At 50.0% G+C, this 13,647-nt stretch overlaps 1 protein-coding gene across 1 annotated transcript in view; it reads left to right on the top strand.

Moving 5' to 3' along the window:
• The first annotated feature begins 10,619 nt into the window (after positions 1–10,619).
• The window catches only part of Osbpl11 (oxysterol binding protein like 11), a 64,518-nt gene continuing 61,490 nt past the window's right edge, over positions 10,620–13,647 (top strand). The window contains exon 1 of the mRNA XM_004640699.3: positions 10,620–12,241. Within this exon, the coding sequence (XP_004640756.1) occupies positions 12,081–12,241 (161 nt within the window). The 5' untranslated portion in view covers positions 10,620–12,080. The remainder of the gene's footprint in view (positions 12,242–13,647) is intronic.

Below are 13,647 nucleotides of genomic sequence, written 5' to 3'. Positions count from 1 at the left end.
GAGGACCGGGATTACAGGTATGCACCACCATTCCTGGCAGTGAAAGAAAAGTAAAGAGTTTCCTGAGTTTGGCATCAGTGCTTTGGCTTTGAAGTCTCCCCTTCAGGCCCTGAGACATCAGAGGTTCTGTCTCAATCTCAGCCCCTCGCTTGGAGTCACTCGGCCTGTCTCACCTGTTCTAGCTCACAGCAAGATCCATTTACATTGCTTAAGGCCAGCGAAAGAAAAAAGCAGCATCCTAGCCAGCTCTGCACTGACGGAGGCAGGGCAGCAGGGCCAAAGGCTCTTCTTTCGAGCAGAGCCGTCCCAGGGGTCCTCCACACCAGGGAACCCACCATCTCTGGGCTCTCTAACCCCACAGACTCTGCCATCAGTAGCTCTTTGCTGGGTCACGAGTGGCCTGTTTTCTTTTAGGCATCCTCATGTCCTCTGTGGGTATTCAGAAACAAAGATAATTATCCCCCATGGAGAACTGGTGAGTGACCCAAGGGAATGGGACAGGGCGTGGTCCTCCAGCCCTGGATGAATGACAGTACCATAAAGGTCACATTACAACAGGCACAAGGCTGGCCGGGGCTTCCTGCAGAGTCAGGACAGGTGCTGCCACCCAGCTGGACCCACTGAATGCAGAGTACTGGCTGTAGGGTCAGGAATGGGAAGGGGATTTTACCCTCTGAGAGGCCCCTGTCACTCCCTCATCCCAGGATACTACTAGAAACTTCTGCTACACCACCACCACCCCCCCCAGCTCTTGGTAAGTCACCACAGGTCTTCCTTGGTGACCACCCCTCACTGCCACTGGCCATCACCAATCCCGTCACCCACCTGTGCTTGCCAGTGGTCTCTGCCGGCCTCTGGAGCTCTTTGGGATTGGCTGCCCTGAGTGTCACCAGGGCTTCTTAGTGCAGCCTGCTCAGCCCACCCTGCCTGCAATAAAAATCAAGAGTGGGCAACTGGACCACTGGAGCGAGGCTTTGTCAGGAGCTGTGCTGCGACACAGGGCTGGCACGCTCCCCCCAGGCCCCAGGAGTATGTAGAAGCATGGCTCAGGCAGAACATAGCCCCATTATAGCTATGTACATTTTGAGGACTTTCAGAGTAGTGACACAGGGAATGGAGTTACCTAGAGGTGGCAAGACAGACTCATGAGGAGAGGCTGTGTGACAGAGGCATCTGGGATAGGTCTGTGTTCCAAGTACTTGGTCACCCAGGCAAGTGTGTCCCTGAGTAACTGGAGGCCGTCCAGTACAGGCAGCTGTCACGGCCACAGCCTGGCCAGGCTTGGGAAGAAGCAGCTGCTTGATTAACAACGCTGGCCTTTCTGTTGCCTCCTCAGAGGATTCTGTAGGCAGAGCCGCTGTAGGAGGTTTGATCAAAATGGCAATCGCTTAAATGCCTTTTTTTTTTTTTTTAACAGAACCAGGGATTGAACTCAGGCCCTTGCACTTGTCAGGCAAATACTTATTCTACTGAGCCATCTCCCTGGCTCCTAAATATCTTTTAATATTTGTTACAGCCAAAGACACACTGCCAGGGATCTCTTGGAAAATCTTCCCCCTCGTGTTGAACATACTCATCCTACCACCCTTGCTACTTTCTGCAGCCTTTCTGGCAGTCCTCTTTCCTAAGTATCTTTAGTGGTGCTGTTGTGCCTGCCCGATGTCCTGAATCAACTCAAAACATTTCCCCTTCATGGTCACTTTGCCTTGAGAAGAGCCAGAGTTACATGGTGCATGGTCAGCACACGAGGCGGCAACACTTTCATTTGACAGAAATGGGGTTTGGTCAATATAGGTGATGAAAACAATATATATGGGTGATGAAGGGCCTGCTAAATAGCTCAGCGGATTAAAGCACCTGCTTAGGCAGACACAGTGGCCAGGTTCAATCCCTGGTGTGCTGGGCCAGCCCGGGCCCCGGAGCACACTGAGACGGTGCTTGAGACTGGGTGTGGTGGCACATGCCTGTAATCCCAGCTCTTGGGCACAGGTGGATCACTATGAATCTGATCTATGTAGTGAGACCCTGTAGACCCTTACTAAAAAAAAATACATATATATATATGATGAAAAATGTGGTGAATGTGCCAGGTATAGCGGCACACATCTGTAATCCCAGCACTCAGGAGGCTGAGGCAGGAGGAGCACAAGAGTTTGATCTCAGCCTTGGTTATATAGTAAGTTCTAGGCCAGTCAGAACTATATGGTGACACTCTGTCTCAAAAAGAAAAAAAGAAAAGGCTGGGGAGATAGCTCAGTGGCGTAAGCTCCTGCCTGGCAAGTGCAAGGTTCTGAGTTCAATCCCCAATACCAAACCAAAAAAAAAAAAAAAAAAAAAAGGTGAACGTTTAAAATTTTTCGAGGGGCTGGAGAGATGGCTCAGTGGTCTAAAGCACCTACTTAGAACAAGCTTAGCAAAGCACAGGGACCGCGGTTCAATCCCCAGCACCACATGCCAGCCCGCCGCGCCCCCTGGTGGGCTGAGCTGGCCACACACACACACACACACACACACATAAATAAATAAAATTAAAAAAAAATAAAATAAAATTTTTCGAAGGACACACTGCCACTAATTCTGTTCAAAATACTCTCTCTCCCTCACTTCAAACTTATCCCATCTTTTTGCTTGTTTGTTTGTTTTTGCTTTTGTTCTTTTGCGGAACTGAACTCACGCCCATGAGCTTGCCAGGGAAGCGCTAAATCCACTGAGCCATCTCCCCGGCCCAATCCCATCGTTCTTGGTAATGTCTTTTACTGTGGTAAAATTTTAAGTTTCACCCCTTCTCCGTATCTTTCCGCCACCCCGTAGGCGCCGAGACCTGGGGACCCGGGGCTGCAGCAGAGGCCCAGGCCCTCCCTGCCCTTCTGTCAGGCTCCGCTCTGTGGCTGCTCCCTGGAGAGGCTGCAACGGTACCTGGAGGGCCCCAGGCTGGGGACAGGGTTGTCGTGGCTCCTTCCAGCACAGCTGGAGGGCCGCTGCTGAGGTAGCCGGAGGTGCTGGGAGGACCCTAGCCGGCCACCCCAGCTTCCCTTCCGGGGTGGGGGATGTGACAACTGCCAGTCAGGAAAAAGGAAGGGTGGGTCGAGCTTCTTCTCTGCTCCTTCCTGTCCAAGGTCTCCACCACTTCCCCATCCTGACTCTCCTCTCACAGATGGAAGAGATTCGGACAAATCAGTGGCACCAGGAGAAACCACCAGCGACAGGTGTTTTGTTTTTTTGTGTTTTTTGAGGGTTTTTTTGGTGGAAGTGGGGATTGAACTCAGGCCCTTGTGCTTGCCAGGGAAGCGCTTATTCCACTAGCCATCTCCCCGGCCCCTAAAGGACGGGTCTTGAGGGCCCTCATCTCCCAGACAGGCTTTTCCCGCATCTCCACCCCTAGATCCCGAGTATGCCTGGCATCCCAGCAAACTGTAATCCCAGGACCCCAAAGAGTGAGGCAGGAGGGGCACCTGGGATACAATGGAAAAAAAAAAAAAAAAGCTGTGATTTTTCAAATGTGTGTAATCACAGCCAGAAATATTTTAAACGAAGCAACATCTTTTACTCAGCGATGCTGTGTGGACCACGTACTGAAAAATGTTTCGCTAGTCTTGCTTTGGGGGGCAGTTTTTCCAAAGATACTGGCCAATGTCGACCCAAGAAGACCAACATCTTCCATCAACCACCTCATTTTGTGGAAGCAATAGATCCGCGCGCTGCTCTGGAAGCTGACCACAGGGGTGCTCCCCCGATTCGCGCCTCCGGGTTCCCTGCAGGCAAGCTCCAGGCCTTTCGGGTCTTTCCTTCCCATGGCAACCCTGCAGCCCGGTGACGGGAAGCTCACGTGCCTCCTCCATGCCCTTTGGTGGCTTCAGAGCAGGAACCCTGCCTGCCTCACCCGAAAGAGTCTAAAAATGGCCAAGAGCGACACATCATGTGGGAGGAACGTGTGTGTTCTTATTTTCTAACGCACGTTTAAGAGCTTACTTTACTTACTGTTTGCTGGGTATCTAAATGGCATAGTACCTTTTATTTTCTCTTTTGAGACAAGGTCTCACTGTAGCCTACTGATCCTCCTGCCTCAGCCTCCCGAGTGCGGGGAGGACGGGCGAAATTCAAATCAACAAGGATTCAGGGGAGAGGTGCTGGGAGAAGAAAACACGGGGGCAGGGCGGGAGGGGAATGTTTCTCTCTTCATCACAACCGGGGTGCAGCCTCTCCCCTCCCATTCCTCCCCACCGTCCGACCCTCCCAGGGGGCAGCAGCGGCTGAGGCCATTTCTTCCTTGGAGCTCCGGAGCAAGACTGGGAGAGGGGACTGGAACAGCACAGGATCCCACCCCTCAGGACAGGGAACCCCGGGGCGTGGCACGTGCGGGAGTCCTGTGGTTCGCAATGCTGCCTCCCCAAGGAGCCGTGCCTGCTGTGAACAGGAACATTTTGTTGCTTCTCTCACACCTCCTCTACTCTTCCCTCCTTCCTTTGTTGTTTTTACTTATTTACTTACTTTGCTTTTCTAAAAGAGGGCTTCACTATGTACTTCAAGCTCCTTTGAACTCACTGTGTAGCCAAGGACGGCTTCACCACGCCTGGCCCTCTTTCCTTTTCTTAATGGCTACACTCCTGCCGTCACCTCCCTCTCACAAGATCTCTCAATGCTCCCTATGATGAATATGATCATTATGTGTCTCTAAAATGTTCCAATAAGCTTAATTTTAAAAAAGACATTGAGCCAAGCATGGCGGTGCACACCTGTCATCCCAGCAGGAGGATCGCTGCACGTGCAAGGCCAGCCTGGGCCACAAAGTGAGCTCAAGCACAGCCTGAACTGCATAGCAAGACCTCGTCTCAAAGACAATAAATAAAGGAATATGCAAATGAATAAAAATAAAAAATGAGATCCATCTATGTGTTCCCCACACCCCACTTCCTGCCGCTCTGTGTCACCTCTCCCCCTTGTGTGTGGCCTGTTCTCCCTTTCCTCCCCATCCTTCAGTGGTCACAGCTCCAAGCTCCTAGAAAACCGGCATCCGGTGCTTCAAGGAAATCAGCCTCCCTCCTTTCCCATCCCTCCCCTTCCCACCCCTCGCCTAGAGGTTGGTTCAGCACTAACAAGATGCCAGGCACCATACTCAGCACTCACCCCACTTTCTGATTCCATCCTGTTCCATGTTTCAGGTGAAAAAGCAAGGCCCGCTGAAGTAGCTTGCTCAAATTACGTGTGGAAGGGGGCTGTGCCAGGGTTGCGGTCTGATGCCACCGTGCAAATCTACTCACCCAGTGAACGCAGACAGCAAGCAACATTTGAGTGCGGGAGACACAGGAGTGGGAGAAAAGAGTGGGCTCAGTGTCCCTGAAGGCGACAGACCCTGCAGGACATAGCATGTGTCAGATGATACAAAATAAGAAAGAATCCCACAGAGAGAGACTGTAGCTCGATCGCATGCAGCCAGGGATGACATCTGTGAGTGACACAAGGGAAATGCTGGATGTCAGATATGCCAAGTTTGTGTTCTCCAAAGTCAAAGAATGAGTTCTAAGGAACAATGGAGGTTCACAGCAAGAGAAAAGGATCGGAGAATAGGAATGTGTGGGAGACCGCCATGCTGTGCTTTCCTGAGAAACTAAGTCCCTTGCCTCCATCGTTCCCTGCCCTCTCATCCAACCCCGTTCACTGAGATGTGCAGATCTGGCTATATTGAAACGGATGTTCCCTTAATTGACTAAAAGAATGTGATTAAGTCCAACCCAGAAGCCAACCTGTGCCACTGCAACACAGGGGAGAAACCCCACCCCCCATGGCGGCTTGAGCAAGAGCCTGTGAGAGTCCAGGTCTAAGACGTAAGATAACATCACAGCCGAGGCCAGTGGCCTCAGCATTAGACTTTCCCGGCAGTAAAGGTGCTAGCCTTGTCGTATCAACCAGCCTGTGCAGGGGCTGTTCATTCAGGCTGGCCTTGAACTCTAATTGGGAGCCTTTGTGCCTGGTATAAATTGCTGTTTCTAAAAAAATAAAAATAAAAAAAATAAAAAATTGCTGTTTCTCCTTACAGCCAATGCCTGCAAAGTTTCTCTTCCTCTGGCCTCCTGGCTTTTTGTTCCACAGCAAACACTGGATCATCCCAGAATGCGTCAAATGCACAACTTTCTCTCTTTGCCTTTCTTTTGCATCTGTGTGCCACGTGGGTTAGACTAGCAACCTAGGGAGGGGGGGATCCAATAGGAATGGGAAATAGCTCCCAAGAGACAAGTGGGGTCCTAAATGGGTTGCCAGTGAACCCACCTCTCCAAGGAAGTCTGGTAGAGCAAAATCATGAGACAATGTGGGTCAAAATTATCATCAATCAATAAGACTTCAAGTATAGTAGCTGAGGTAATATTGATCTAAGGGTAGCAGAGGTACCCAAGTACATCATTAACCCTGGTCCATAATCTAGTCTTGCTCTTATTTTTAGTTTTAGAAGTTTTAGTCTTAATGGTCTTAGTCTTAGTCTCAGTCTCCATAGGAGGAAGAGGATGGTACGTCTCTGAGATGTAATGGGAGATCTCAAAAGGGTGAGACCAGTAATCCCAAACCTCCTTAGGGAAGTATGTGAAACTAGTCATTGTGGCTTTAATCTTATTCAGATGCACCTCCAGCCACAGTTTTAATGTGTCTCATCTTCTGCACTGACTCCCTTGAGGCCCAGCCCTGGCTGGCTGCCTACTAAAGTTCTACCTAAACCTAGCTATCTATCACAGGACACCTCAAAGCTGGGATGGCGCTATGACCTATGCAGCCCAGGCAGCCCCCAAACTCATCAGGAACCTCCTGCCTCAGCTCCCGAGTGCTGGGATTCCATGCTTGTGCCAACACACCAAGCTCTAGTTCCCTACCCAGCAAAATCCCCATTGCAGCCCCTGCTGTTGCCCTAATGACCTCCAAAGGCCCCTCTCCGAGTGCCACCACATGCAAAGCCAGGGTTTCCCCATCACAGGTTCCACGTTGAAAGGGGCACAGTTGACCTGCTCAGAGCTTTCTGTCTCTCCTGCTGTCCAGATGAGGAGGTGCAGGCACAGGGGTGAGCTGGCTCACACCCAAGGTCACAGGCAAAGGACTCTGGGTGTCAGACTGCCATCAGGGCCCAGGATCCCAGCCACTGAGCTACGCAGCTCCTCGCCGTGGAGAAGGACACACTGATGGGCACGCAGGGGACCGGAAGAGCTATTCCCACAGGCGCACGCACCCCTGGGAAAGCTTTCAGGAAGGCACACCCCTTCATCTTCCTTTTTCAGGTCTTCCATCCTTCCTTTTTCCACAGGCCCTGAAGGAAAGAGAGACTCAGGCCCTAGGAGATAAAAATAGGTTTTTCTCTAAAAAACGTGCCTGGCATGGTGGTACATGCCAGCCTGGACTACATAGTGAGTTCAAGACAAACCTGAACTACATCGCGAGACCCTGTCTCAAAAAACTCAAGCTAATGATAACAATAACAAATAAATCTCAGGTGTGGTGGCACATGCTTGAAATCCAAGCACTCTCAGGAGATTGAGGCAGAAGTATTGCCACAAGTTCGAGGACAAAATAAAGGGGAGGCCAGGGGAGATGGCTCGGTAGAATAAGCACTTCCCTGGCAAGCACAAGGGCCTGAGTTCAATCCCCAGTTCCGCCAAAAAAAAAAAAAGTTCGGGGCCAGCCTGAGCTGCACTGGGAGTTCAAGGTCATTCTAACCTACAATAAGGTCCTGTCTCTAAAAAAACCAAAAAGTAAATAAACAAAATGAAAAACAGGGCGGAGGATATATCTCAGCATAGCACCTGCTTGTCAAGTGTGAAGTCATAAGCTCAATTCCCCATAACAGAAAGAAAGAAAGAAAAAAAGAAAGAAAGAAAGAAAGAAAGAAAGAAAGAAAGAAAGAAAGAAAGAAAGAAAGAGAAACAAGCAGGGGTCTGTAATTACAGCACGTAGGAGCCCGGGGCAGAAGGACTGCTGAGAGCTCAAGGCCAGCCTGTGCTGCACAGTGAGTTTGGGCTGGGTGTGTGGCTCAGTGGTAGAGCTCTTGCCTTGCATGCACAGGCCCCCTTGGTTCAATCCCCAGTCACACACACACACACACACACACACACACACACACACCAAGTAAGAAAACAGTAAGTTCAAGGCCAGCCTGAAGTAAATGAGACCCTGTATCAACAAATCAACAGGTAAATAAAACAAATCCTTTATGCAACCAATTCTCCTTGCTCAGTCTCCAGGAGCCCAGTATAACCGTCTAGTGATCATTTATCCTGTTGAGTTTCTTACTCTGGCACTCTAATTTGAGCTTTGTAGCTGGTGTTTTGCATTGTGAAGTAACAGCTATCTTTCCCCAGCTACCTCTGTCTTTAGTGAAACCTGTTAGCAAAGGCCAGTCCCCAGATCTCGCCGCCACTGGGAACAAGGACGATGCAGCACCAACATCTAAGAGGCTGAGGAACTGGTGGCATCCCTGGACCCAAGGTCAGCTGACCACCCCTCAAGCTACACTGCTCCACGGTGTGGGCCCACCTGGCCCATGGGAGCATCTCTCCTTGGGTCAGCCTCTGGGTAATCATATATCTAATTTGTAAATATTTTCTCCACATAGAAGTCTTTTTACTTTTTTTCATGGCACTGTCTGAAGAACAAAAGTTTTTTGACTTTCATGAAGCCCACTCTGTGCTTTTCTTCTGTGATTTTGCTTTGATGTCGTATCTAAGAAAGTTCTGCCTAGTGCCAGGTCATGGACATGCATTCTGGGTTTTCTTGTAAGGGTGTTCTTACATTTATATTTTTGATCCATTTTGAGTTTATGTTTGTGTGTGCAACAAGGTAGAGGTCCAACTTCATGTTTGTTTTTGAAACGGGGTCTTGTGCTCGCTTCGGCAGTACATACACTAAAATTGAAACAGGGTCTCACTGTCCAGGCTGGCCTTGAGGCCTAGGTGGCCCTCCTACCTTAGCCTCCCGGGTGCCTGTACCACTACACCTGGCCCCAAGCTCATTCTTTTATGTGCAGTTAATGCAATTGTTCTGGCCCCATTGTTAGAAAGCCAGGATCTTTACGTGTGCATCGGCTTACAAGCCTGCTCTGATTAGAGCCTCCTATGACTTTCCACAGCATTCACCATGCAATGCGAATTCCTCTGCTTCTCCCCACAATCATCTCACACCATCCTCCAGGTCCTGCTCCAGGCTCCATTCACGAGGAGTTTTATGCTTTTCCCAGAGCCTCTGAAGCTTTCTTTATCTCTCACTGTACACGTCATGTCCTTAGCAAGCTTTCCCCAACTGTTCTTCTCAAGTAGGTTCTCCATCCATCACATTTACTTTGTGTATCACCCCTCCCACCCACTGTGTTGTTTCTTTTTTCTTTTCTTTTCCTTTTTTTTTTTTTTTTTTTTTTTTGTGGAACTGGGGATTGAACTCAGGCCCTTGTGCTTGCCAGGCAAACACTTATTCTATTGAGCTATCTCCCTGACCCTGTGTTGTTTTTATTTTACAAAATAATTTCTTGTCCTTTTATGAGATGAAGTCTCAGTTTTGTCTCCAGGTAGGCCTTTAATTCCTACGCTGAAATGCTCCTCCTTCCTCAGTCTCCCAAGGAGCTGGGTTTATGGGCTTTTTGGGTTCTGAAGAGATTCCTTCTGGATACTTGGTGTCCCAAACAAAGAATTGGACAAGAGACTCAAGAAAGGTAAGGGGGACTTACTTTTATTGGAGGTAGAAAACAAAATCACCCTGCAGAGTGAGAGCCAGGGCTGAGAAGGCTCACAGCTGCCATGAGGGTAACAGCTGGGCTCTTCCGTATTCCCCTTCCTAGAACCTTCTCTCCCATCCAGAACCAACATCTGTGACAGTCCTCCTACCACAAGCTCACCTGGCCTGCTGTCAGATCTCAAATGTCCTATCAAATGTCTGCTCAATTCCTCACCAGATGTGAATGAAGGACTGAAGCTAGCCCTTTCTGGCTGGTCCAGGTGCAGGGCTGCAGTCTGCTCTGCAATGTGCTCCCGCTCTCTGTGTTGACAAGTCATGCCCACCTGCTCAGCAGGTTTTGTCCTGCCCTAGTCTCCTCTCTCAGGACCACAGGTACACACGTTGTGCCTGGATCTCATTCTTTTCTTTTCTTTTTTTTTTTTTTTTGAACTGGGGATTGAACTCAGACCGTGTGCTTGCCAGGGAAGCGCTTATTCTTGCCAGGGAAGCACTTATTCCACTGAACTTATTTATTTATTTTTGGTGCAGAACCGGGGATTGAACTCAGGCCCTTGCACTTGCCAGGGAAGCACTTATTCCACTGAACTTATTTATTTATTTTTGGTGCAGAACCGGGGATTGAACTCAGGCCCTTGCACTTGCCAGGGAAGCACTTATTCCACTGAGCCATCTCCCCGGCCCCATGGGAAGCACTTATTCTACTGCGCCATCTCCCCAGCCCCTTTTATCATATATATATGAATTTAATATTTGCTTATTTTTCACCTTGAGTAATCCATCTTCACATTTATCCCAGAGATTTTATTTTTATTTTATTTATTTATTTATTTATTTGCGGAACTGGGGATTGAACTCGGGCCCTTATGCTTGCCAGGGAAGCACTTATTCCACTGAGCCATCTCCCTGGCCCCTATCCCAGAGCTTTTAAACAATTAATTAATTTTTTTTGGTACTAGGAAATGAGCCAGAACCTTCGAACTGAGGTATAACCACAGCCCTTCTATACTTGTTATTTTGGGACAAGATCTCACTAAATCACTACATTGCCCAGACTGGACTCAAACTTGGATCCTCCTTCCTCAGCCTCCCATAATTCTGGGGTTACACGCGTGCACCATGGTGCTCCCTGTAGAGTTTTATATACAATAAGCCAGCCTGAACTGCATAGTAAGACCCTGTCTCAAAAAGACAAAAACAAGAACAAGTCACGTTGATAGGAACTAGAATTCATAAAATGAGACGGACAATCACTCTCACTTTACAGATGATAACCAGGTCTGAAAGAGGGGAAGAGGTTGTCTGGAGTCAGGAAGAGTACCTGGTTCTGATTTCCAATGAGCCTCTTGTTCATTTCTAAGACTGATTTGCTTGTATTTCAATGTCATCATTTTTCTCCAAAGAGACTGAAAAAAGTGTTTTCATTCTGTTTTGCAAAAAGTTGTTCTTCATAACTTTCTCCTGAAAATGCATGAAATGGGTCCTCGAATGGAAGGCTAGGAAGTCACCCTCCACAAGGGCTGGCCCCTTCAGGACCCCTCTTGGAGGTTCTGCAGCTCTCTCGCCTCGCCGTCTAAAGCTTCCTTTTGATTCCCCGCCCACAAAGGCTCCGCCCCCTTCAGGGTAGAGGTGCCCAAATCTAAGATGGCGCCAAGTGCGTCGGCCCTAACGGAAGTGACCTCACGCTACTCCGGAAGGGAAGGCGGGAAGCGAGCGAGAGGGTAGGTGACTCGCGGTGGGGCGGTGTCCGAGTCCCTGGCTTCTACGCGTTTGGCTCGACAGCTCTTGGGACCCGCGTCGAAACACAAGGCCAGGGGCGTCGGAGGGATTCGCTGCACGGCTAGCCGCGGACCCTGGGATCCAGAGTCCCGCCCTCGGAGGCCTCCTCTGCGACCTCCTGGGCTGCGCGCGCCGCGGCGCCTGGGTCTCGGGCTCTGGCGGTTCCCGCCGAGCAGAGAGGCTGAGAAGAACAGGGGTCGCGGCTGACCCGCCCTCCGCCAAGGCCAGGCCGCGTGTCCCCCCCGCCCCTGGCCCACTCGCGGCTTCAGAGCTCGCGTCTCCCCCGCACGCCGTCCGCATCTCCTCAGTGTCCCCAAGCCCTCTAGCTGGGTGACACTTTCCCCCTTGCTCGTGTCAGGAGGGAGATAACTCCGTGTGGATGGAAAGGATTCTGTGCACCGCTTCCCTTGCCGTCCAGAAAGTTTAACTCGGCGGGGATGTGTGTCTTCCACTCCCCGGCCAGTGGCTGTCCCTTCTCCTGTCGCCGTCGCATTTAGCAACTGGGATCACATCCGAGTGTCTAAGAGAAGAAGAAGCGCCCACAAAACTCTTGCGTGGAGTTCGCTTGTGCCGCCCGGGAAGGGCAGGTGGACCCGGGAGCCAAGATGCAGGACCCAGTGTCCACAATGAGAGTCTCGGAGTGCGAGGGGAGGCTGGAGGCGCTGACGGCCGCCGGGACCCCGAGCGCCAAGAGCGGCGGCGCGGGCGCGACCGGCAGCGGCGCCGGCAGCAGCCGCGGAGGCAGTGCCAAGGGCTGGCAGTACAGGTGAGGTCCTCCCCGGGGTGCGTGCCAGGGGGACGGAGGCGGGCGTGTATGGCGACTGTCGGAAGATAAGGTAGATCCGTGGCTTCCACGAGCGGTGAATTCCTCTCCTTAGGACCTGGGACCTCCCTCGGCTCTCCTTAGCAAAATTCGGTTCCTGCAACAGGTTTCCTTCGAACACCTTTTGAGGAATGCAGGAATGCGCCCCTGCTTGCGCTTCTTCCAGCGCGTTCCGTTGAACTCTACTCACTTCTGGTTTTGCCTGTGTCTCAATTTGTTGACAGGCCTGCCTTCCTTGCCCGGCCGTGAGGGCAGGACCTGTTGTTACCTCAGTGGGAATGCAAGGGCAAAGGTACAGATTTTAGTGCCTCTCATATTCCAAACCTGTGCTTGCAAATGTATCAGCCTTGAGCTGAACAGGCCACTTAAATACTCTTTTGATGAGAAACTCTATAGTTGTTCATTTTTACCGATATAAATGAAAAAACTTTAAAAAGCCAAAGGAGGCTGGTGAGATGGCTCAGTGGTCTAAAGCACCTACTTAGAACAAGCTCAGCAAAGCACAGGGACCGCGGTTCAATCCCCAGCACCACATGCCAGCCAGCCCCGCCCCCTGGTGGGCTGAGCTGGCCACACACAAAAATAAATAAATAAATAAATAAAAATTTTTTTAAAAAAAGCCAAAGGAGACAGTGGTGGCACAGGCCTGGTATCCCAGCACTTAGGAGGGAAAGGCAGGAGGATCTCTGTGAGTTCAAGGCCAACTTGGGTTACTTAAAGGACAGTCCCTGCACTACCCCCCCCCAAAAAAAAGATTGTCAATTAATTTGAAGGATACTTTTGTATCATTTAAGAAAGCACAATAAGCTGGGTGTGGTGGTACACATCTGTAATCTAAGAACTCAGGAGGCTGAGGAAGAGGATGGCCACAAGTTCAAGGCTAGCTTGAGCTACATAGTGAGCTCAAAGACAACCTGAATTACTTATTGACACCCTGTTGTGAAAAACAAAAACAAGCTGGGTGTGGTGTCGCACACCTAGTTTGTTTTTGTGGGTATGCTGGCACTTAACCTGTAATCCCAGCACTTGGGAGGCTGAGGCAGGAGGATCATTGCAAGAGACCAGCTTGGGCTACAAAGTGAGTTCAAGGCCAACCTCAACTGCATAGTGAAACCCTGTCTCAAAAAGGAAAAAAAAAAAGCACAATAAGGGTCCTTGTAGTCAGATGCCAGTCTTTGATATCCTTAATTGTGAGCTCTAGTCTCAGATTGAAAAGTGAAACCCTTTTCTTAGCACTGGGTGGTAACTCTCCAGTGCAAAGTGTCATAACTCAACACACTTTACATTTCTATATTTTTTTCTTTCAGAGCCTTATCCCTTATTTTTATAGTGTCACTGAATGGTTGTGT

Source organism: Octodon degus, unplaced genomic scaffold, assembly GCF_000260255.1.
Source record: "Octodon degus isolate 3935 unplaced genomic scaffold, OctDeg1.0 scaffold00126, whole genome shotgun sequence".
NCBI classification, from domain to species: domain Eukaryota; kingdom Metazoa; phylum Chordata; class Mammalia; order Rodentia; family Octodontidae; genus Octodon; species Octodon degus.
This window is presented reverse-complemented; position numbering and strand designations above follow the sequence as displayed.